Source organism: Phocoena phocoena, chromosome 4 (assembly GCF_963924675.1).
Source record: "Phocoena phocoena chromosome 4, mPhoPho1.1, whole genome shotgun sequence".
NCBI lineage: Eukaryota > Metazoa > Chordata > Mammalia > Artiodactyla > Phocoenidae > Phocoena > Phocoena phocoena.
Window position 1 is genome coordinate 144,109,922 of NC_089222.1, and position 23,513 is coordinate 144,133,434.

A 23,513-nucleotide genomic window follows, 5' to 3' on the forward strand; every position below is an offset into this window, starting at 1 on the left:
ACCCTGACCACAGCGCTGCCAGCTCCACCCGCTGCCCTCCTCCCGCTTCCCATCCACCCGCCCCAATGACAGGCCCCTGGATTATTATTTTTCTTCAAAAAGTTTCCAGTCCCTACTCGGAGTTACAGTTGCTCAGTGCAAGGGGAAAAAAAAAAAAAAAAAATCAAACAAAATATAAACTAAAAAGCCAAAACACCAAACGTATTGCTTGTTTTCCTGCTGAAAAGTTCTTGGCTTTGAGTCCGGAAACGTCTTCACATACTCTGAAATTATTGCTTCGAGAAGTCACAGCCCGGCCGGGCCCCTCACTGCACCAAGACGAAGGTGCCCGGCGGGCCCGAGGTCAAGTCCTCCATTTCACAGTCCCCCTGGGGCAGCCCTGCGGGTTCCAGGCTCGGGGACAGCGTGGCGAAGCGTGGCTGGGGGGCCACGGCGGCAGGGCCGGGGGCCGTGGAGCTGCTGATGCGCAGGTGGGCGTCCAGGAGCTGGGCGGCCGACGCCACCGGGGAGCCCCCGGCCTGCAGCAGCGGGGGCGGCAGCAGCAGGCCGGGCCCCAGCCCCAGCTCCTTCTGCAGTCCCGACACGAGGAGGGTGCCATCGCAGGGGGCGAGGACCAGGGGGGCTGGGGGGGGCTGGGCGGCCGGCTGGCAGCCGGGTGGGGCCGCCGGGTGGTGCTGTAACTGGAGCAACCTGGCCAGGCCGAGGGACAGGGAAGGCAGGTCAGTGCCGGCCGGCGCGCGGCTGCCCCCGCCACCCGGCCAGGCTCCCACACGATCGATCGGGTTTCCACCCACCAGGGCTGAAGGCCCGCCCCATGGAAGTACGGGCTGGAGCTGCTCGGAACACGCCACTCTGGGCGTGACTCATCCCCTGAGCAATTCCTGGCATTTCATTCCCCGTCTTGCTTTCGTAGCAGCTCAGAGATGCCAACCAGACGTGACATTCTTACCCGCCGCCCCCGCCCTCCCCCACTGCGGGCCGATGCTCCCCACCCCCGCCCCCCAGCTACTGGGAAGGAGCCGCACAGATCTCCCCCAGCCTGGGCAGGGCGGCGCTTGTCTGGTTACGTGCAGAAGCGGGAGCTCAGGGGGTAAGGCCGCTCAGAAAAGCCCAAGCCACACGAGCCCTGCCCAGGCCCCGGCGCCAGTGCCACGCGGGCGTCTTACCTCTGCTGGTGCAACACCTCCTCCAGCAGGCTCCTGCCCTCCCGGCCACCAGCCCCGCCGCCGTGCAGGCCCGGGCTCTGTGCGGGCAGCTGGAAGGTGCTCAGGCCGCCCCTCGAGGTCCGGCTGGAGGAGGGCTGGCACACCTGGCGAGCCAGCCCCTTGATCTTGTTCAGCCCCAGAAAGCCTTTGGTCCTCGCATTCTTCCTCAGCTGCTGCCGAAAGGCTTTCAGCCCTGGGGACAGGCAAGGTGAACAGGTATACGGACCCGTCCACCAGCCCTGGCCTGACGGCCCATCGCTTGCTGGGGCTTCCAGACAGCAGGGGAGGATGCGGGGCCGACTGGCGTGAACGTTGTGGGATGAGGGGACCCGCACGCCTTCCTACAGGGTCGAGGGGCCCTCTCGTCACCCCATCACTTCACGACAGCCCCTCTCCTGGGGCTGGGACATCAGTCTCTTCTGGGGTTTGGTTTGGGACAGCAGTTCCAGCCCTGAAGAAGCCCACGTCTGGGCAGACAGTGAATCCTTCGTGGAAGGAGGGCGCGAGCAGTGCAGGGGCCTCGCGAAGGGGCTGGGGCCCCACAAGCCCTGGGAGGTGCCACGGGACCCCGGCCGCCAAGTATGGGTTGCCTTTGTGGCGGGTGCCTCCCTGACCATCCTCCTCCAAGTCAGGAGCTGATGCCCGCCATCCAAGCATCTCTTGGGCTCTTAGGACCAGCTACTAGAGGCCGTGTGAGCTCGCCCTAGAAGCCAGGGCGTCTAGAAGCCGGGCAGCAGCTTCGGCCTGCCCAGGGAGCACAGCTGCTCCACCAGGACCAGCTAGAAGAGGGGTTTGCCACCTGCCGTTAAGGACAAAGTGATGCCCGCCCCCGCCGGGGTGCACACAGGTCTCCCAGGGAAGGCAGAAGTGGGTGCGAAAGGGGAAGTCACCTTGAGTGAGAGAGGTGTCTGACGCCCTCCGGCCCTCCTGGAAGCTGACGGGGAGCAGGGCGGCTCCTCCCAGGGCCCCCTGCGCCTGCAGCACAGGGGTGGCGGACTGGGTCCCCAGGCGTGGCGAGGCCAGTCTGAGCGGGGAGCAGGCGCTCGGCAGCCCCTGAGCCACCAGGTGTCCGCTGAGCCCAGCCAGGCCATCACCCGCAGAGGTCAGGCAGCTGTCGGAGCTGGTGCCTTCGGAAGGACTGGCCGCGGACGGTGAGACAACGATACCTGCAGAGCAGCAGGCGCTGCTGAGGCCAGACGCACCCGGGGACGCCCGACGCCCTTCGCAGCAAGTCCAGGTGCTCTGGCCCCGGAGCTTCGCGCCTGCTGCGGCGTCTCCGGGGCCCTCAGATGGCCCGTGGCCCACTGACGGGGCAGACAGCTGTGCCCTCCCCACCCCTAGCCTCAACTCTGGAGGTAGGAAGTCTGCGACAGCCAGATGCCCCCAGAGTCCAGGGAGCCTCGACGGCCAGCACCATGGGGCTGGGGGCGCGGCTACAGCCAACAGGTGGCGCTTGGACCTGGGACACAGAGGGGCCTGGGCCGAGGACCTGCCCTGCTAGCCCCTGAGGGCAGCTAAACCCCACGCCGTCCCTGCCACTCGAGGGCCACCGGTGAGGTCTAAGTATGGTCCACGTGGCCTCGGGCGATTCAGGAACAGCAAACCTGAAGACGCTGCCCGTCACAGCCCACCCGCCGGGCATGTCCCTGACCCACGGGGACGCTTACATGGAGGGATGCGCGGGGAGAAGCAGGTGGAGACCTCGGCCAGCGTGTGTCTCCGGCCGGTGCTGCCAGGCGGGGGCCCCCGTGCGACCTGCTCCTCGTCCAGGCCCGGGCCCCGCCTGGCCTCCTCGCTGATGGCCGTGTCCAGCAGGCTGCTGGGGGAGACGGAACGCCACTGGCACACGCCGTGGCAACCGGTGTCCACGGGGAAGAGCGAGGGCTGCGGGGACACACGGAGGCCGGTGACCCCAGCGCTCCGTGAGGCCCGGCCCGGGGCGTCACCAGCACTGGGAACCAGACGGGCCCACCCCGGACACCGCCTGCGAGGCGCTCGCACACCTGCAGTGAGCCGTGGAGGTCACAGTCCAGCTCGGCCTGCAGGACGGACTGCCCCAAGGTCTGGGGCTGCGCGCAGAGCAGGGCAGAGCGGAAAGCGTCACCGGGGGGGCCTTCCTGAGGCACCTGGGGGCCAGCAGATGAGGACAGAGGCCGTGAGGGACAGAGGCAGGGGACGACCGCAAACAACACAGTGTCGCGGAACAGACCGGGCTGGCTTCCTGCTGAGTTAACAGACGTCGGCCGCCAGCTGCGGGCTCAGGACACGTGCATAGCCCCCTCCAGTGCCTCACCGGCCGAGTGGTGGCACCAGGGGCCGTGAAGGAACAGGGGGTGGTCAGGCGGGGCCTGACCCCCAGCAGAACGGCTGGCACCCCCCACCCTGCTTCACCACACGGGACCCCCTGCCAAGTGCCTAACGGGAGGGGGTAGGTGACCTGGGGGCTCAGCCCGCGTGCCCTCCCAGCCATGTCCGAGCAGGGTATTCCTAACTTGGGGACACGGTCCAAGGCAGAAACTCGGGGCTGGGTATCGAAGGCGCCGCCCCTCACCTCAAATCCGCTGAGGTCCGAGCTCCGGGGCCTCTGTTGCCAGGCGTGTCCCGGGCGGGCCGGCGGCTGGGCAAGCCGGAGCTCCTTCAACCGCTCCAGGAGGAGGTAATAAATGGCAGCGAAGTGGTTGTAGCTGCTGTTCTGCAGCGACTGCGGGCAGAGAAGCGGGGTCAGAGCACAGCCGGCGGGGGGGCTCCTGAAGAGCCCGCCCCCGCGCCATCGTGGGGTGGCCAAGAACACCCTCTCCCGTGGGCGAGCTGCCCTTCGATCAGCCGCGCGCCCGTTTTAACCCAGCTGGCGAGCGCCTGCTTCCCCCGTTCAGCGGCCCGCCCCGCCCCCGACCGGGAAGGCGCACCCTCCCCATGGCAGGCCAGGCCGGCGGCGCACCTCCACGGTCCTCTGCCGGTCCACGCCCAGCGTCTGCATGATGCCCAGCGCCTGCTCGTCATAGCCGCCCAGGCTGGAGGCGTAGCCGAGCAAGGAGAAGACCGGGCAGGTGGGCTGCCGCAGGGCGGGGTCGGCCCGCATCCACCTGTGCTCCCAGATCTGGCTGATGGTGATGCGCTTGGTGGGGTCCACGGCCAGCATACGGCGGACCAGCGTCTCGCAGTCTGGGGGGCGAGGGAGGCACACTGAGCCCGCGAGGGCCTCCCGCACACGCGTGCCCGGCGCCCACCTGGGCCCCTGCAGGCGACATGGCCCCCCGGCACGTGGCGAGCAGACAAGTGACCGTCCCAAAGAACGCTGAGGCCGGGGGCGGTGGCCTGGGTGTCACAGACCCGCCGCCAAGGAGGGCCACGGGTCGAGGGATCAGGTCCCTGGGGAACGTGGCCCTAACGTCCACCAGACCGAGCACCACCTAGACTCCCCCACCCTGCTGTGACCAAGCATGTGAGGAAGCAGCTGTCCAGCACCTTCCAAAGCGGAAGGGAAAAGCACAGTGTGGGAGGGGTGAGACTCAGGGGTCAGGGCCAGCACCCCGGCACCCCGAGTGCTGTCGCTGGGAAAAGCACAGTGTGGGAGGGGTGAGACTCAGGGGTCGGGGCCAGCACCCCGGCACCCCGAGTGCTGTCGCTGGGCCCCCAGCCGGCTTCGGAGCAGCCGCATAGGCATCGGCTGGCCCTGCAAGTCGGGCACAGAAAAAGCAGCCAGTGGGTTGGGATTCCCTGGCAGGCATCTAGTAAACACCCCACAGTGACACGGGACTGGCTCCCAGGCCCGATGGCAGACCCAGAAGACGGTCAAGCAGGCATTTCAGGAAATAAGTTCCTCCTCAGCCCCCCAAAGTCTCATCCTGGTTACCCAATAGCTCGGGCAGCAGGCTGGTGACCGCACCCGCCCAGAGGAGGCCGGGCACTCACCTACCTCGAGACATGAAGAAGGGGATGCGGAACCGGCCCTCCAGCACCCGCTGACGCAAGGCCGGCAGGCTAGGCCCGTCGAAGGGAAGAGACCCGCAGACGAGGACGTACAGCACGACGCCCAGGCTCTGAGGAGGACCAGACTTGAGTCATCGCCTGCGCCCCGGCACCGGTGCCCCCCGAGCACCCGCACCCCTCAGTCACCGCACCAGTGGCTCCTACCCAGATGTCCAGCTGGGGGCCTTCGTACTCCTTCCCCTCGAAGACCTCCGGGGCTGCGTACGGGGGGCTCCCACACCACGTGGACAGAGGCTCTCCTGGCTTATAGAAATTCCCAAACCCGAAATCTGAGAGACAAGAAAACAGGCGATGAAGGTGCAGTGCAAACGGCAGGGCCACAGTTTCAAAGGCTCGCGCAATACGGCATGGGGCCCCTCACCGGCACGCACCTCCCTCCCGCTGGGCGCGCTCCTGGGCCCCTCACCTGCCAGCTTGATGTCCATGTTGCCGTCCAGCAACAGGTTCTCGGTCTTGAGGTCCCGGTGGACGATGTTATGGCTGTGGCAGTATTCCACAGCTGACAGAATCTGCCAGAACTTCTTGCGGGCTTCACTCTCGCTCAGGTGCCCGGTGGAGGTCAAGTAATCTGAGGACGGACAAAAGGAAGCTATAGGCCCAAATCCAAAGGTCCGGCCGCCGCCTAGGGCACAACGAAAGGATTCTGGGGAGACCCAAACACTGGAGGGGCGATCAGGACATTTCTTTCCAACAGGTACTAAGAATCAGCACGGCTTACCAAACATTTCTCCATTTTTTGCGAATTCGGTGACAATGTAAAGCATATCCTTTGTTTCCATAACCTAAAAAAATAAAGACCTAACCTTTAACCACATAAAGGGAACATACCAACGGTATAAATAATCTACTTGAACCCCAGTAAATTTTTAACTTCTCCAGAGTGAGCACGTTCGTTATTTTAAAAAAGGAAAGAAAAGAAAATCTTTCGCAATAAAGAGACAAAGGGGATCCCTATTCAGAAAATTTTTTGGGGGCGGGATAGGGAGGGTGGGAGGCAGGGAGACGCAAGAGGGAAGACACATGGGAGCATATGTACATGTATAACTGATTCACTTTGTTATAAAGCAGAAACTAACACACCACTGTAAAGCAATTGTACTCCAATAAAGATGTAAAAAAAAAAAAAAAAAAGGAAAAGTTTTTTGAAAATCAGAGGTGAGCTCCTCACCAACCTGTCCATCCTGATACACCTCTGCTTCCCCATTGTATTGGAACTCTCCTGTATGGTATTTTTAACTCACTTTGCCTCACCCAAAGTGGAGGCTCTGCGGGCCCCAGCAGTAAAAGAGATGGCGAGAGTTCTGTGAGGCCTTTCTTCTAGAAGCCTAGCAGGCAACAGATTATCCAAGCCAGGGCCGGCACGAGCTGAATAATAGATAACAAATTCCCCGCCCCACTTGCGTTACTGACCTGATACAGTAGGCTGTGAGAGGCCAGCTCTGCCAGGTAAGCTACAAAAGACTCCTCTCCGTACAGCAAACTCCTCGGCGTGTGTGTCAATAGCAAGAGCCAATGTCAAACACACCTTAGAGGTTCATTTACTGATCGAGAATTTTATTTCACGTTGAAAAAAAATTTTAAGATTTTAAAACATAACTAATTACGAAAGGAGGTCAAATTCAAATCTTTGGTACTGAAAGGAGTAAAACAAACTCATGTCTGTGTATTTTAAAATATTTCAGAGGGAGACAGAGAGAATACATCTTTACAGAAAAAGATCTCTTCAGGGTTCAAAATATAGTTATTCCCTTAAAAAGGCACTTTAAAGACAACTGGCTTGAGCCACAAATCTAACAAGAAAAGCCAACACAATGCAGTTTCGCTATGCTTGTAACTACCCTTGCCCTGGACGTGTGTGGTAGAGTGACATGCTGTAAGTTTATCCCTTTCCTCAATTTAAAAAAGAGACGGAGGAAGAATTACGAGTCAACGTGCTTGAAGTTTTAAAAAACACCTCGAGGAAAGAGCTGAAGCGTCTCACGGGGGTTCTGGGGACCGGGCCAGGGGAAGAAAATTAGACACTAGCGTCAAAACCAGAGCCATAACAATCGCTGCTACCCACTGAACCCTGTCTCCAAACAGTTAAAGCAGCTCATGGAATGATGAGAAAATTCACCCCCAGAAAAGACCTCTACCGTCTGGCTCATGGGGCTCCTCCAGCACAGGGTCAGTGGAGGACAGGAAGATGAGGAAAGCTCTGGCTCATCCCCCTTGTCAAAGTCAAAGACAGACAGCCTTCAGCCCACTCCTGTGGAAACAGGCTGGGCACATGCTCAGGCACTGACATCAGTGACCATGGAGGAAACATCTTATCTCGGCCTGACTCAAAAATGACAACAGAAACAAAACACGAACTGGAGTGCACGTGACTCGATCCCAGCACTTAACGATGCTGAGTAAACTGTCATTAGAGGAACACCAGCCCCATGACTCCACCTCATCCTTCACCGTAACCCAGGGCAGCAGCCTCCCCGGGGGGTCATTTCAACCTCAGTCCTCTCCCCTGCCACACTGTACAGCTTCACCTTGCCGAGGGCACACACACATCCCCACACCGTCCCATATTCATCTCGGATCCACAGGGTTTCGTGAGAATCGTCAAAAGGAACAACGCAACTGGGAGTAATATCAAACATTTGCAAAGAACTTATCCTTCTGCAAGTAGACCCGAGTTCATTTTGCAGAAGCACCTGGCTAAGTAAGAGATTCCTTCGCTGTCCTAATTAAATCAGCACTTAGTTTCCAAAGATACAATTTATTAGTTTCAAGGAAGAACACAAAGCAAACCAACAGACGGACAGGGTGAGGCACGTTCTTAAAGCAGATGAGATGGCAAGTTCCTTTTGCTCTCACCGCAGCAAAGGCACCTCATCTCTCCGTTTTTGATGGAAGGGTTGAAACGGGATAGACAAATGCTCACAGATAAGTTTGCTCAGATAAGTTTATGAAAACTGGTAAGAGCAGCTGGTTTTAAAGATTAATAATTATCTGCAAAGGCAGAAGAGTCTAGTTTCACTCAGATTCGTCCCTTCACACTAAATGGTTGACTTGCGGCAATGCAGAGATCTAGTTGTTTGTTTTCATAGTAAATTTAACAACCGACCTCCACGCATTCAAAACTGGAATGAGTAACACTACCAAACAAAACTTTAATGAGGCAAATCTGAATTATGATCCAAGAGCAAGAAAATAACTGCCCAGCTTACAGAAGTCAATCTGTTCACCTTATACAATCAACCCCCTGACTCCTACAAACACCCAAAAAGGGGGGCAACCTTCAGAGACTTAAGTTGTTGAAAATTAAAAACATGATACACTTTGCCAGAAGTAACAGTGGAAGGCACACTTGAGTCCTCACCTGATAAAGCTTTATGATATGAGGATGCTCCAGAAGCTTCATGATCTGAACTTCACGGTATATCTTTTCCAAATTGCTTGAATCTAATCGTGTCTTGTCGATTATTTTTATTGCAACCTACAAATTTTTAATAGATAAAGGATATTTTGTTTGAAAAAGAAAAAACCCTCTCATTTAAGCTAATTTACACATTTCATTTTCTGTAGGTTAATTTCTAAAACACTTTATGTCCCCAAAGGTCACAAAAAGTTAGGGAGGAAAATAACGGAAGTAACCATTAATATTACTTAAAAAGCCAAAGATCAATAAATGTCCTAAGTCTCTGCAGGCTCACTTTTCAGGGCTCCAGCTGCGCTCCTAGGTTACCTGCTCATTATCCTATTTGCTGTCCCCCAGTGTTTGTACAAATCATGCATAATCATAATATAAAACATTTCTTTCCTTTTCCAAACTAAAAACTGTCAGCGTTTAGACATTAGGACGAAGGACCCCACAAGCAGGGATCCACCAGCTTCCCCTGCTCCGGGGAGGGGGGGTGTCCACCCGCAGAGGGTGCAACCCCGGAGGGTCCACCCCGGGGTCCCGCCGCCCCACGCACCTGCGTTTTGGTAACTCGATGCCGGGCCAGCTTCACCACCGCGAAATTGCCCTTGCCCAGGGTCCGCTCGATGTCGTAAAAGCCCACCCGGAGAGGTTTCTGCTGTCCCTGGCCCGAGCCCGCGGGGGCCGCGCTCAACTCCGACATGATCACCATGGCTCCGGGCCGCACCTGCGGGCGGGGGGCGCGCTCAGCTCGGCGCCGGCCGGCCGTCCCGAGCCCAGGGCCCCCGGCCCCACGGGCGCGCGGACCCGCTGCCACCCGCCCCCGCCGGCGACCGGCTCCACAGCGACCCCGGATTCCGGGAACCCCTTGGGACGTGCGCCCCGCTCCCACGCCCGCCGCCCGCGCTCGGCTCGGCTTGGGCTCCCGGTCCCAAGCCCTGCGGGGCGCGTGGATCGCCGCTCGCGCTCGGCTCCGTCCCGAAACCCGGACCCCCGCTCCCACAACCCCCCTACGCCGCCAGCCTCACCACAAAGCGGAGCCCGGTGGCGGCGCCCCGGCCCGCGACCCCCGCGCGCGCACCTGCGGGGCCGCGGAGCCCGCAGCCCCGAGCCCAACGGCGGCCGCCTGCCCGCGCCTCACCTCCGCCGCCCTCGGAGCGCCGAGGTCGGGACGCCGCTCGCTCCGCGGCCCCCGCCGCCCGCTCGGCCGCTCGCGCTGCCCGGCCGCCCGCTGCTCGCCCGCCTGCCGCCCGGGCCGCGCCGCATGTCAGCTCTGAGCCGAGCGCCGGGCTCTCTGGCCGCACGCGCCGCCAGCCCCGCCCTCCGGCCCCGCCCCGGCCGGCCCGGCCCCGCCCCCACCACGCCCCCACGCCGCCGGCCCCGCCCACGCCGCCGCCGCCGCCGGATTGATACATCCCCATTGACGTCCTTTTGACGCCGGAGCGACGCGCGGCCGAGCGCCAGGCGGAGGGAGAGCGCGAGATCGGGCCGTTGCCAAGAGACTGGCGGCTCTGACGCGCGCGCTGATGAGGCCGTCGCCACGGCGACCGCGGGGTGGTGACGTCAGGGACGCCGGCCGCCCGAGGCCCGCCCGCCCGCGCCCGCGTTCCCGCCGGCGCGCGCCCGCTACCGGACGCCGCGGGCGCTGCGGGCGGCTTAACCCTTTCGTCCCCGGGCGCAGCCTTCCCTCCCGCACGCGCGCGCACGGCCGCTTTCGCCCAGGTCCCCGTCGTCTCGCACCCTGACGACAGGCTTGGTTCTAGCGCGGTTCCGAAACCCCCTGAAGTGCAGCACAGGTGCGGCTGCGTCCTCTTCAGCCTTCTACTCCAGGTTCCTCATTATCAGGGTACGGGTTTCATGTGTCCCCCAGTTTCCGTTGGAAGTGCTCGGCCTTGGCGCCTCTATTAGGGGAAGTACCAGCTGGGGCCCGGGAAACCTCACAGACTCGCAGAATGGGCCATACGGGCTGCAGGTGACAGCAGGCCAGCTCCCACACCCCAAATTGGCCACCCAGGCCCAGAGGGGAGCTGCCACCCACCAGGGACCCTCCGGAGCGTGGCAGCTGCATACATGGAGGACCTGGGCAGCCCACTTCGATTACTCTTGCCTCGTAGGGGCCTCAATTGTTTAGGAAGTTAGAAACGTCCACACAGGAAAGCTGGCCAGCATCTCTGTAACCTACGCCCGCGCGGGGCGTGGGGACAGCCCGAGTGCTGTGAGCCCCCAGGCCGGGGCGCAGGTAGTTCTGGGTCCTCACGCCCGGCCTGGCCCAGCCCCACCCAGGACGGGCCGCAGGAGGGGTCACGTCTGCGGTCAGAAGCCAGCAGGTGACCGGAGGCAGCTCTTTGCAGTGGAGCACCTCACTGTGATGGAGGAAGGGCCCAGTGGGCTGATTTCCGGGGTGACCGGAGGTCTAGGTCCAGGTGGGAATGGACCCCACGCAGCAAGGCCTTCTGGTTCTTGGGACCAGAGTATTAGGAAACCCAGTTAGCAGCACCCTCACTAAAGGTCGCGCCTTTGACTCGACTCGTCCAGATGACGAAAGCGCCCTGTCCCTTGGGGAGGGGTCAACAGTGGGCGAGGACCTCACCCCTGGCGAGGCTGGACACTGCAGTTCCCCCGTGGCCTCCGTTTCTTTTGTCCGCTGCCGAGTCCACCATGCTGTTTCCCCAGAGCTGCGGGGGCGTGAGGGGTGGGGACCTGTGCCCTCAGGACCGAGGTGCCCACAGCCTGGTCCCCGCTCGAGAGGAGGGTATGAAAATGGCCGAGGGTGACAATTTCCACTGGCATCACCGCTCACTGCATGTTCCTTTATGCCTCACCAGCAAAGATGTTTTCTAAGAGAAGACAGAGGGTATGGAGAATGGTATTTCTTAAATATTAGGAAGGCAGCACTTTTGAGATTTAAATTCTGCGTCTAGCCTGCAATCATTTTTACCTTGTGTTAAATAAAAGTACCACTTCAGAGGAGGGGCTGGGAGCGAGTTAAGTGAAATGGTTACAGAACTTAGACACCTTCTCAGGAGGCTGCCTGGCGAGGGCGCCTGGTGGAGCGGGGATGCCCTTCTACTGGTGACCGATTGCAGGCCTGGGCAAATATTTCCCGTCACCCCCTCCCTGGGCAGTTGTTTGTGGGTTTAGTTTGTTCTGAAAGTCCTTTCAAGGACATAAATAGTCTCAGAGCTTTCTTTAGTCTTTCAAAAGTGCCTTCGTTATCTGTCCCAAGTTTATCCATAGAGATTTTGGAGGAATATTTTTTACTTCCTTCAAGCTGAGTAGTTTACAACTGCTTTCCTCTCCTTCGGGGGGGTCCCAGCACCCTGCTAATCTCTTCCTAGGAGAATGACACGCAGAGTGAAGAGACTAGGACCTGAATGCGCTCACCTGCTGTCCCTCGTTCTGTGACTTAAGAGCTTTTCTTAGGCTCATCCAGGTGACATCCAGCAAGCCGGTCCCTCCAGCCCCTCACCCACCCAGCCCCAGATCTAGCCAGAGTCTTCGGAAAGGTCGTAGATGTTTGCAAACGCCTGGCTGGCTGTTTGGAAACATTTTGTCAGTGCTGAATAGATACTGCAGGCAGAAGAGCCGAAGCTGCCTCCCCAGAGAGGGTCCCTGGACCCAGGCTCATTTAACCCGCTCCCAGCCCTTCCTGAGGGTCCCACCATCTGAACAGCCCTGTGCAGGCTGTGGCCATTCCCCAGCCCCTGGGCGGCGAGCCTGCTCTTTGGACAATGCAGGCAGGGCAGAGGAAAAGGCAGACCTCAGAAGGGCTGTCATCCCACAGTGGGGTTCCTCCCAGCACCCCTGTGAAGAGCCTGTTTCCCAGGGCCTTTAGTTGTTGCTTGTCTCCTCAGCCCCTGGAGGCTGTAATTCCTTCCAGAATGCTTGCTTTATTTTCATGTTTCTAGTCTTCCATGCTTTGTACACAATACGAGGAAAAGAAAACACTGGGTGTGTGCTTCTGCAGGCGTAAGAAAGTGACCTGAGCAATTCTCCACCTAACCTAGTAGAAGAAAGACTCTCAAAGTCTGCAAGAATGGTACCATAGACATAGACATAGATATCACTGCAGATTCGGGAGAAAACAGTAAGTCAGATTTCTTTTCCATTTGGAATTTCTTAAGCCTGTCTTATAACTGCCGTGTTTCTGGAATTCATCTTACTGTTTCTAGATCTTGAGCCTGCAGACCCCATCAACAGGTCTCTTTAAACATTCACAGGTGTGCCCACCTTGTCCCCGGTGGGTGTCCCAAACCTGCTCCCCTCCGTGACTAAAGGTGGGGGAACGCCAGCGTCCCTCTCCGGGTGGCTTTCCCCTGGTCACCGAGAGTACGACAAGGCACTTTTCTTTCTTGACACCCTTCTCCTAGGTACTGAAGGCCCTTGTCTGTCCTCCCGGCTTTGTTTCCCTTGGTTTTATGTGGTTCATTGAAGGCATTAGCCCAATGATCGCAGGCCTCAGGGAACACGACCAGCCGCCAGCAGCGTCCGTGGGCTGAGGCGGGATGTGGCCGGCTGAGGGCGGCCCTGGTCCCTTCTGCCTGCTGCGTCTGTAGAGCCTGAGACACAGACACGCTTACAGACACGCGGGCACTGCATCTGGGAGTTACGACCCCTGGCCTGGGGTCCAGGAGGCGGGAGGAGAACCCAGCTGTTCTCAGGCCAACTCAGCAGCTTGGGTGAAGCAGCCGTCCAACGCCGCCAAGCGTGGGACGCGTTTGCTCCGTGACTGCCGTGGTCATGGCCGTATTCCTCAGTCCAGGCTCTCCGCGGGCTGGGAGAGAAGGAATCCCGGTGCTGGGGATGTTGGGCCTGGGCTGGAGGTGTCGGGGTTCTGGAGAGGCAGCCGTGGGACGGGCAGGGCGGATTTCCAACACTCTGGGTTTCATAGGCATAGCAGCCGGAGCTTCCTATTCACGGACCAGCTGGCCCCGGGACCCCAAGTTCTAGGCTTTCTCTTGCCACCTCTGTTCCTGTCACCACTGAGGAACCGGTGTGCCTACTGGGCTGGTCACGGTTGATACTGCACCTGCGGCCTCGACAGGCCTTGGGGTGTCTGGCTCCCTGGCCCGTGTTCTGAGCCCTGTCCTAAGGGAGCCGGGGGTGGGCTGCAGGGGGCGAGGTAGGCGGCAGAGAGCCAGCAAGGGCCAGACGGAGGTATCGCATTTACTGGGGGGGCTCGTGAGAAAAGCAACATCAAGGTTCCTGGCAGGAGTGGTCACGTGTCATGACAGCACACCCACAGTGACCCGCTGTCCTCTGGTGGAGGGCAGGGCATTCAGGAATGCCGGAGGTTTCCACCGTTGTACCTGTGGCATCGGCCCGTCAGGAAGAGGAGCCCCACCCCTCCACGCTGCGGAGCAGAAGCCCCTGGGTGTGGGCCTCGTTCCTGCGGGGGCTGCACAGAGCACCCCGACTCCTTCTGGGAGATGTCAGACTTCTAAGGGGTGGTTCTCAGCTACTTGTCTCTGGGGCACCCACTGGCATCAAGGACGCTGTACTGGCCTTTGTGTTACACTTCACTCATCCCCCAGATCTGTGAACTTCTACTCTTTGCAAGAACCGTGCTAGGTGCCGCCAGGAGCACAGGTGAGCTTTGTGGCAGGCTGGTAGGGACCGCGGGAAGGGAAGGGCCAGGTCAGAGAGAGGCGAGGCGGCCAGGCATGCCAGGGCCGAGGGAGTCACCCAACAGCGCCCACCCAGGCCCATGAAGCGCCTACCGTGTGCCGGGCGCTCTCTGGGGCTGTGAGCACAATGGGAGGAGAACAGACGAGATGCCTTCCCCGAGGGCCACCATCCGGCCGAGGAGACAGACAATAAAGACCAGACGCTGGGTGTTGGTGGGGGGCTGGGTAAGAAGCTTTCAGAAGGCAGCCACTGGGAGGAGGAAAAGAAGCCAGAGTGATGGAACAGAGTGGTCTGGCCGGGAAGTGGCCGTACACGGGGGGCTCCTTCTGTTTCTGCCAGAGAGAAGGCAGAGGGTGTGGACCCAAGGGCGGGAGGCCGAGAGGACCAGCTGATGCGGGGAGGGGAGGAGACAGGAGATCCGGACCAGCTCCAAGACGGAAAGGCAGAATGGCGGAAGTACTGGAATCGTTGAGGGTCCATTCACCAACGATCGCCCAAATGGTTGTGTGAGTTTTCTCTGGAGGTGCTCAGATGAGGACGGGTGTGGCATAAGTGGGTATGTGGGCTTACCCGGGGTTGAGGCACTGCAGGGCAAAGATTATGATGGGGACAGAGGTGAGGATGAGGGGGAAAGGAGTTTGGGAAGATGCCTGGCAGTGAGTCCGGTCTGGAGTGTGGCTTCCAAGCTGGGGAGGAGGGATGGGGACAGGAAGTGGGGGCGCATCCCTGGCGACAGGTCCTGACGGTTTGCCCATTCCGGACCTTGGGGGAGAAGTGAAGGATCCCCCCCCGGCCCCATGCCGGGAGCAGGTTCCCAGGGTGAGCCAAGAGAGGGATGGGCAGTGACGGAAAGGCCAGGGCCCCAGCTCTCCCTGCGGCATCTAGATGGATCCCCGTCAATTTCAGTGGCATCAAGTGAGAACCAGATAGATGCTCCCTGAGCAGCCTGGTCTTTTCTGATAAAGACTTTGTTTTTTTCTAAATATAAACATCAATAGAAAGCTCAGTAGGAAATTTAGAAAATATGGAGGTATGTAAAGATAAAACCGAAAAACACTGGCAATGCTGCTGACAGTTTGATATTTTTCCATGCAGTCTTTTAATAAAAGTATCGAGATCCTTCCGTGTATGATGTACGTCCTGCCTGTTTCGCCAGCCCTGCAGAGGAAGCCTCTTGCCAGGTCATTAAACCACCATCAGAGTCACGCCTGGAATTCCACGATGGAGGAGGCTGTACCGTCCCTGATTTAACCCCCTGTTGTCCCCCTCCCCCATGCCAACATCTTGGTCACTCTGACAAGCCTTTCTGCTCACATTCTCCAGGAGACTTCCTTGGAGATGCCATGGCTGTCTGAGAGGCGTCCGGGGTCCAGATTGGACACCTGGCCCAGCCTGCTCAGGACAGCACAGCCCCAGGGAGGAGGGTGGTACCTGGTGGCCAAGAGCAGACTCTCAGAAACCGAGGGCTCCCGGATGGTCCTGGGGACCCGCAGGCTCAGGCCACCACAGCAGGGCTTGGGGGCCGTGGAAAAGGGAGAGGCCTCATCCCCTGGTTGCCAAGGTGACGCAGAAGCCTCTGATTGCCCAGGAGGACCCGTGGCTCAGCATCGGGCTTTTTCAGTACAGCCTATAAAGGTGTTTTTGTTCATTCTGACCTGGTTTTCATGGATTTTGGTATTGTTGTGTTGTTTGTTTAAAAAGAAAACACATGGACTTACGTCATGAAGAGGCAAAGACGTCACTGGCATCAACTAATAAAAATGATCATAAACTCGTCCCCAGACTGAGCACCCGTAATGACACCTGACAGATACAGTGTGACACCTAATGAGGCGTGCGAAGGTACAGGACGTGGACAAAGTGGGACGAGGTCCCGTGGCATTAGCACACCACTGTCAAGCTCGCATCTGCTCGGTGGTTCCTGCTAAACCAGAAAACCAAACTTTGGTGGGAAAAAAGCAAAATTTTCGTGTACGACATAGCTCAGTCTAAAACCCCTCAGAACGGGTGAGAGTTTTAAATTGGGCAGAGCCTTTCAGGGTGCCTGGACCAGGAAGAAGGTCCAACCAGCACTGCCTCAGGGCCAGGAATCTCTGGGTCACCCCAAGGCCTCAAAGGAGGTTTCCAGAACCTTCTTCTTATAAATAAACCCCAGACCAGAAGTCGGCAGGCAGGGTTTGAAGACCTGGGCCACCAGCATTGGAACCGCCTAAGTCTCAGATCCCCAAACCAGCCGGGTTTCCTTCCGTTTTCTCAGAATGGGCGTGCAGGTGCGCGAGGATGCCGTGGGCCACCTCCTGGTTTCCCTTGGCAACATCTGACAGCAGACATGGGATGGTCTACGATGATGTGATGTATTGGGATCATGTAGAATCTGAAAGAAGTTTAAGCACCTAAAAAAACAGAGGAAGGGCTAGAGGCCTAGGCATTCCCAGCCCACTTCAGCATTTGTTCCCCTTGGACAGAGGGACTCCCAAGTGCTCTCAGGGCGAGTCCGCCTCTGTCCAGGCCTGCAGGTACACGCAGAGTCCTGGGCTGACTTGGGACCCGGTTGAAGCCTCTTTCCTTGTTGTCCATGGTGACATGCAGAGCTGGCTGCAGGACCGGGGACCAGTCAGCGTCACGGCATCGGGGCAGTGGCGGGAGCTGGGCTCTGTCAACTCTGACAATTTTATTGTATTTATCTTATTTTTATTTATTTATTTACTTTGGCCATGCAGCGTGGCATGCGGGATCTTAGTTCCCTGACCAGGGATTGAACCCGGGCCCCCTGCAGTGGAAGTGTGGAGTCTTAACCACCGGACGGCCAGGGAAGTCCCAGCTTTGACAATTTTATATCTTGTTTTTTCTATTTATATAAAGGGAATTTCTCTGTGTCATATTATTTAAAGACGTTATCCTTAGCGTTTAATATTCCATTATGTCTAATATTTATTTCACACTTCCATTTATTTAACATTTCACCTATTTTCAGACGTGTTGTTTTTACACAAGCTATGTGGCTTCAAACAACAGAAATCCATTCTCCCACAGTCTGGAGGCCAGCAGGCTGAGATCAAGGTGTGGGCAGGGCCGGGCTCCCTCCTGAGGCTCGAGGGGAGGGTCCTTCCCGCCTCTCCCAGCTCCTGTCAGCTCTCAGCAACGCTTGTCATTCCTTGGCTAGCCACAGGTTTTTCTCTTCTGCTTGGCGGCTCGTGACACCTGGAGAACGTGGCCTGACAAAACCTTCTGATGTGACATTATTATACAATGATCCCGTAGAGCAAGGGTGCCACAGCAGTGACACAACCCAAAGGCAGTGCTTGGCCTCCAGGAAAAAAAAATCCACAAAGATAAATAAAAGAAAAATACGCGTAAGAAAGATGTAAAGGACTAAATATCCTTACTATGTAAAGAATTCTCAGAGTAAATAAGAAAAGCATTCACCCTACTAGGGGACTTTGATTTTGCCCACCCAGTGCCGTGTCTCCTCCATCTGCAAACAGTGCCGTGTCTCCTCCACCTGCCACCCTTGTCCGTGAGATTTGAGAGAGGTGACCTCTACTTCCCCTCCAGAGGTGGAACTTGACACACACCTGGCCGGCGAAGGGGCTCCTGGGGTCTCTGGCTGGAGCTATGCGGGGGAGAGGCAAGCTTTCCCCGTGGGCTGTGAAACTGGTAAGATGTTAGCCATCGCTGCTGCAGTGGGGTGAGCTAGCTGCCTGAGAACAAAGCCACACGGCGGGGGGTGAGGGGGAGAGCTGAGATGCTGGTGAAAAGACGGAAGAGAGCAGAGAAACGCCGAATGAGGACCCGGGTCCAGCTCAGCCTGAACCCTAACGTGCCCTGAAGCCTTCACTGACGTCAACTACGGACTTTCTTTTTTAGCTTCAAGCAGTTCAAGTTGCATTTCTGTCATTCACAACCAAGGGAGCCTTGGCCGAGACCCATTAACAGAAAACAGAAGATCTGACTCGCAGAAGAAGTACAAAGGCCGATAAACACGAAAACAGAATCAGTCCGAGTAAGAACATTCCGGAACTGCGCCTTAAAACGAAGGCACACTGTTGGGTGAGTTGTGTACCCCCCGAAAGGCCTAATCCCCAGCACCTAAGAATGTCACCGCATTTGGAATTAGGGTCGTTTCAGACGGAATTAGCTGAGATGAGGTCATCCTGGAATGGGTGGGCCCCTGACCCAATCTGACTGGTGTCCTTGTAAGAAGAGATACCTGGGGAAAGGGATGGGCGTGGTGGGTCTACACCAGCATCTCAGCTCTCCCCCCCCCCCCCCCCCCGCCCGCCGTGTGGCTTTGTTCTCAGGCAGCTAACTCACCCCACTGCAGCAGCGATGGCTAACATCTTACCAGTTTCACAGCCCACGGGGAAAGCTTGCCTCTCCCCCGCATAGCTCCAGCCAGAGACCCCAGGAGCCCCTTCGCCGGCCAGGTGTGTGTCAAGTTCCACCTCTGGAGGGGAAGTAGAGGTCACCTCCCTCAAATCTCACGGACAAGGGTGGCAGGTGGAGGAGACACGGCACTGGGTGGGCAAAATCAAAGTCCCCTAGTAGGGTGAATGCTTTTCTTATTTACTCTGAGAATTCTTTACATAGTAAGGATATTTAGTCCTCTACATCTTTCTTACACGTATTTTTCTTTTATTTATCTTTGTGGATTTTTTTTCCTGGAGGCCAAACACTGCCTTTGGGTTGTGTCACTGCTGTGGCACCCTTGCTCTACGGGATCATTGCATAACAATGTCACATCAGAGGGTTTTGTCAGGCACGTTCTCCGGGCGTGGTACGTCAGTAAATGAGTTGGCATCTGAAAGCTTATCTTCGCAGTGCGGACGTCACAGGTGAAGGCTAAAGCAGTGAGACTGTGGCAGAACCTAGTGAAAGACCGGCTGTGCCCGTAAAAGTGACCGTGGTTATGCAGTAAAAGGCAGAGGGCACCAAGGGCCCTGCTCCGGGTGTAGGCCTCCAGTGCTCCCTCAGCCTCAAAAATGTGATAAGGAATGTGGCTTTGAACTCGTTAACCTGGGATCGGGCGTTGTACTGCAGGTGAGCAGAGCGGGTGCCCTGACCCTCCCAGAGGCTGCCCTGCCCTCCTGGGAGGAGCTCACAGGTGCCCCACCCCACCCAGAGAGGGGCCCCCGGCCCCACCCTCTCTCCTCTTCTCCTTCCCAAGGTGCGGACCCTAAAGCACCAGGAGGACGTCCCTGTTAACGCCGCTGCTTTTCCCCCTTCACCATCGGGGGTCCCAGGTCACATCGTCACTATCTTTAAGTTCAAGGGCGACAGGACCACTAGGTTCCTGTACAGCTGTGGGCCCAGGGAGGACACTGCTGGCGGGGAGGAGCATACGGGGGCCGGGCTTGCGGCAGGGAGAGCAGGGAGGGCTGTGGGATGGTCACGGGGTACCGGCGTCCCCCCGACCTGGGGAAGGCCTCCCTGGAGAGCGTGCAGGGTCCCCGGGGCCACCCCTCCACATGCAGACTGGCTCCGAGCCCATCCCTGTCACAGCCCCCTGCCCAGGGCTGGCAGAGCAGCACGAGGCGGGTGACTTGGAGGGGCCGTGGGGTGGGGGAGGGGGCAGGGTGTGAGCAATGGGGAGAGGGTCACGTTAGATGCGAGCGCCCCCCAAAAAGCAGACACCGTGTTAGTCAGTGTTCTCGGGAGAAACAGACCAGTAGGTAGGCAGGTAGACAGACAGGTAGACAGACAGATCTGCTCTGAGGAGTTGGCTTCCAACCTCAGGCTGGGGGCCCAGGAGAGCCTGCGGTACAGCTCAGCCCAAGCGTGAAGGCCTGAGAGCCAGGAGCCCTGATATCTGAGTCCCGCTCTGAGCCCAAGGGCGGGAGAAGGTGGGACTTCCCAACTCAGCGTCGGGCAAAGAGCCATGTCCCCTCCCTCGGTCTCCAGGGGGGAGGCCCGGCCCCGCCTGGCCTGCTGCTGACGGCCCCTTCCGTCTAAATCCTCAGGCCTCAGAAAGAGGAGTGGGCTCGGCCACCGTCAGGAGTAGCCCAGGGCCAGCTGCCCGGATGGGGCTGGGACCAGGGAGCTGGGCAGGGCTGGGGGAGAGGGGGTCACACAGAGGCCGCCCACACACACACCCTGACCCCTCCTACTGCCCCTCCAGGGCTGCTTTGGGGGGTCACCAATTTCTGGGGGGGCGAAGCAGGACAGGGCGGGGCCAGGCATTACGGGGAGCAGGGAGGCTCACCCGCACCGTGTGGTTTGTCCTGGGGCCTGCACCCGGGGAGGGAGGGACTGAGGGTCACAGAGCAGCTATGCGGGGTGCCCACGTTTGGCACTTGGGGACAAGCCTGCCTTCCTGGAACTCTGTCGTATTCAGCACACGTGATTTAATCTTCTTCCTTTATAGGCTTTTCAAGTAACTTCACAAATCGGAAAACCGATCGCAGCCCTTTGCGGTCAACCTGGTGGACACAGACCCGGCACCTCGGCCCCAGCACACACTCAGACCCTTCCCCGCCCGCGCGCACACACACACGCACCTCCACGCACAGGTACACGCGGGCTCCTCCCCTGCCCCTCCCCCTGCACGGCCTCGCCCCGGCCTCGCTTCCCACTTCCCGCCCCGGCCAGCTCCCGGCCGGCGTGACACAAGTGGTGCTAGCGTACACTCCGCTGAGCCCCGTGTAAACGCGCCTGCTGCAATGCGTACAGAAGGCCACCCCTCGGGCCTGCTGGACGTGCTTCCTGCCAGAAAGGCCATGGACCTGGGGCCCATTAGGACGAGGTCAGCCAACTTACCAGCCTTCGGCCAGCTGGCCGGGCCCACACCGTGCCCTGGCTGCAGGAAGGGGGCGAGGCCTGGGCCCCGCAGGGGGGCGGGTCTTCGCCTTGCAGGTGCAGAAGGGCCCTCGGGGAGCACAGCAGGCCGGCCCAGGCCCAGAGACACTCCCACGGCAGACAAGGGACACGAGCGCCCAGGAGGGAGACGCGGGGTGGCCTCGGCAGGCGGGCAGGCTGGGCCCAGGGGGCAGGTCTGCGGGGCCCAGGCTGGAGGTGGGAGGAGAAACGGGGCCTGAGAGCCAACAGGAAGTAGGTCGGGGGTGAAAGGAGAGGCCAGAGGGGCCTCTTGCCCGGGCCTCCCCAGCGGAGCCCCGACCCAACCGTCTCCCTGGACCAACTGCGCGTCTGCAGCACAAAGAGCAGTGGTACAGCAGGCGAGGTTTCTTTTAAATTGACCCTAAATTGTGGGATGGCCGAGCAGCTGCCGTATGTGTGTGTGCCTGCACCTCCCCTCGTGTAGAGGGCCACGCGGGAGCCCGCGGACTCGGAAGATGGTCCACGAGGGGACGTGGAGCGAGGGGAGGGCGTCGGGGGGCCGGACGCCCAGTGTCCCCGGGGGGCGGCAAGGCAGGGTTCCCCCGGGGACACCCATCTGCGGGGCAGCCACTGAGACGCAAGGTCCGCTGGGTCCCAGCCCCTCGGTCCCTTGTCCAGGCTCCAGTGGAGGACCACCCGCTCTTAGAGCTCCCGCTGCGCCCCACAGCCCGCCGTGGCCTGGCACTGCTCAGCTTCCTGGGAGCTGCAGGCCGGCTGCTTCTCCTGGGGTCGCTCAGTTCGTGCTCTTCTTAACGCAGGGACGGACGGCCCTGTCTCTGACCTTGTCCCAGCTCTGGAGGCGCTCACCACGCCCTCCTGAACGGGGGCCTGGAACCAGAGTCAGGAGAGCGAGTCCCTGGCTCCAGGGCGAAGGGGATGGCAGACTATGGCTCACCGCAGGCTTAGGGGCCACGCCCTTCCGCCCCTGCCTGAGGGCGTTCTCGGGGTATGGCCCGGTTCCTCTGAAACCCCAAGAACAAAGTTCAACCCACAGGGCTGGGAGCTGGTGGATAGACACTGGCTTCCTCGCCCAGAGGCATGCCAGATGCCACCACTTACTAGCATCTTCCCTCCCCTCTCCCACCCCCACCTCCTCACTGGGCTTCCTGGGGTCGCCTCCACGTAAACGACCTTCACCCAAATCCTTGCGTCAGGTCAGCCCTTGGAGGAACTTGAGTTTGGACCAGGGTGACGCTCTGCGCAAGCTCAGGGGCCCAGGGTGGGCGAGCCAGCACGTAGAGTGAAGGCTGGGTTCTCTGCTTGCTTGGCTCGGCGGTGAGGAAACAGCAAGGAGGGCTTACTCAGAGCCGGTGGGCGGGGAGGCGGGGGGCAGAGGCACAGTGAGTCCTTTATCCACAGACGTTGGCGCTGCGTCACAGCCCAGCCTCCTGACGCCCTGGGACATCACCCTGTGTTTGCTCCTTTCCTTTCTCGGCGCTGAGCCCGAGAGCCTGAGAATCCCCTCCATGCTCAGACGGGGGTTGGAAATAACCTCAGCTGCAGTTAATGGCTGATTTACTCAGGGGAAGAAGTAGAACCTATTAGAACACTCCTGGTAATGATTACTCCCCTGCAGGTGAAAGCGGCTTTGACCTTGTGGGAGCTCCACCAAGGGCATCTCCACCCGAGAGGCACTGGGTACCCTGCCTGAGCCTCAGCCTGGGCCAAGCAGAGCACACTTGGAAAATCCAGAGAGGGTGCAGGCGCCTCCCCCAGTGTGACCATCCAGAGGCTTCCCTGGGGGACCAACTTTAGGAACTGATGTATTTAAAATCCAAATTGAAATAAAATGCAAGTTACTGGGAAATTGTTTTCTTTGCATAGAGGTTCCCCAAAGGATTCCTTGAGCCGTGGGATTTTGGGGGTGTTTCTAACTGCAGCATAACTGAGGGCATCCTGAGGACTGAGGGTCCTCCGCTAAAAATGGGGGTGACACGCTGGCCCTCCCACCTCACCAGGGTGATCGGAGGACCACGTTCAAGGAGGACACCGTTGTAACCATAATGTGCTGTGATGGATGTGTCAGGGTCCTGGGGCCGCCACCACAGGCACAACAGACCAGGTGGCTCGGACAGCAGAAGCTTATCTATCTTCTCACAGACCCGAGGACAGAAGCCCGGGATGCAGGTGTGAACAGAGCTGCTTCTTCCTGAGGTGTAGATGCTGCTTCTCCCGGTGTCCTCACGTGGCTGTCCCTCTGTGCGTGTCTGTGTCCTAATCTCCCCTTCTCACAAGGACACCTGTCAGGTTGGATTAGGGCCACCCCAGTGACCTCATTTAACCTTAAGCCCCCCTCTAAAGGCTGCGTCTCCAAGTACAGCCGTGTCCTGTGGAGCTGGGCGTTAGGGCTCCAACCCATGAATGCAGGGGGACATGTGCCCACGACGGTGGCATACAGGCAGGGGGCCTTCAACAGGGCGGCTGCTGGAAACGGACTCTTCTGTCGCTTGAAAATC

General features: G+C 59.1%; 1 protein-coding gene across 1 annotated transcript; it reads right to left on the reverse strand.

Moving 5' to 3' along the window:
- Positions 1–305: 305 nt before the first annotated feature.
- Positions 306–9,307, reverse strand: SIK1 (salt inducible kinase 1). The gene is made up of 13 exons (XM_065876311.1): positions 9,152–9,307; positions 8,554–8,670; positions 5,914–5,977; positions 5,602–5,763; positions 5,340–5,464; positions 5,122–5,245; positions 4,144–4,367; positions 3,757–3,906; positions 3,209–3,331; positions 2,873–3,089; positions 2,096–2,371; positions 1,167–1,398; positions 306–690 (listed from the first exon to the last, which is right to left on the reverse strand). The coding sequence occupies exons 1-13, from the start codon at positions 9,305–9,307 to the stop codon at positions 306–308; spliced, it is 2,355 nt and encodes a 784-aa protein (XP_065732383.1).
- Positions 9,308–23,513: the final 14,206 nt, after the last annotated feature.

Excerpts from the sequence above, each read along its gene's own strand:
- SIK1 (XM_065876311.1), bottom strand. The coding sequence starts at position 9,307 with ATGGTGATCATGTCGGAGTTGAGCGCGGCCCCCGCGGGCTCGGGCCAG. Across the intron at positions 2,372-2,872 it reads CTCCCCGCGCATCCCTCCAT|GTATCGTTGTCTCACCGTCC; the intron begins GTAAGCGTCCCC and ends GCTGCTCTGCAG. Across the intron at positions 1,399-2,095 it reads AGACACCTCTCTCACTCAAG|GGCTGAAAGCCTTTCGGCAG; the intron begins GTGACTTCCCCT and ends GCCTGTCCCCAG.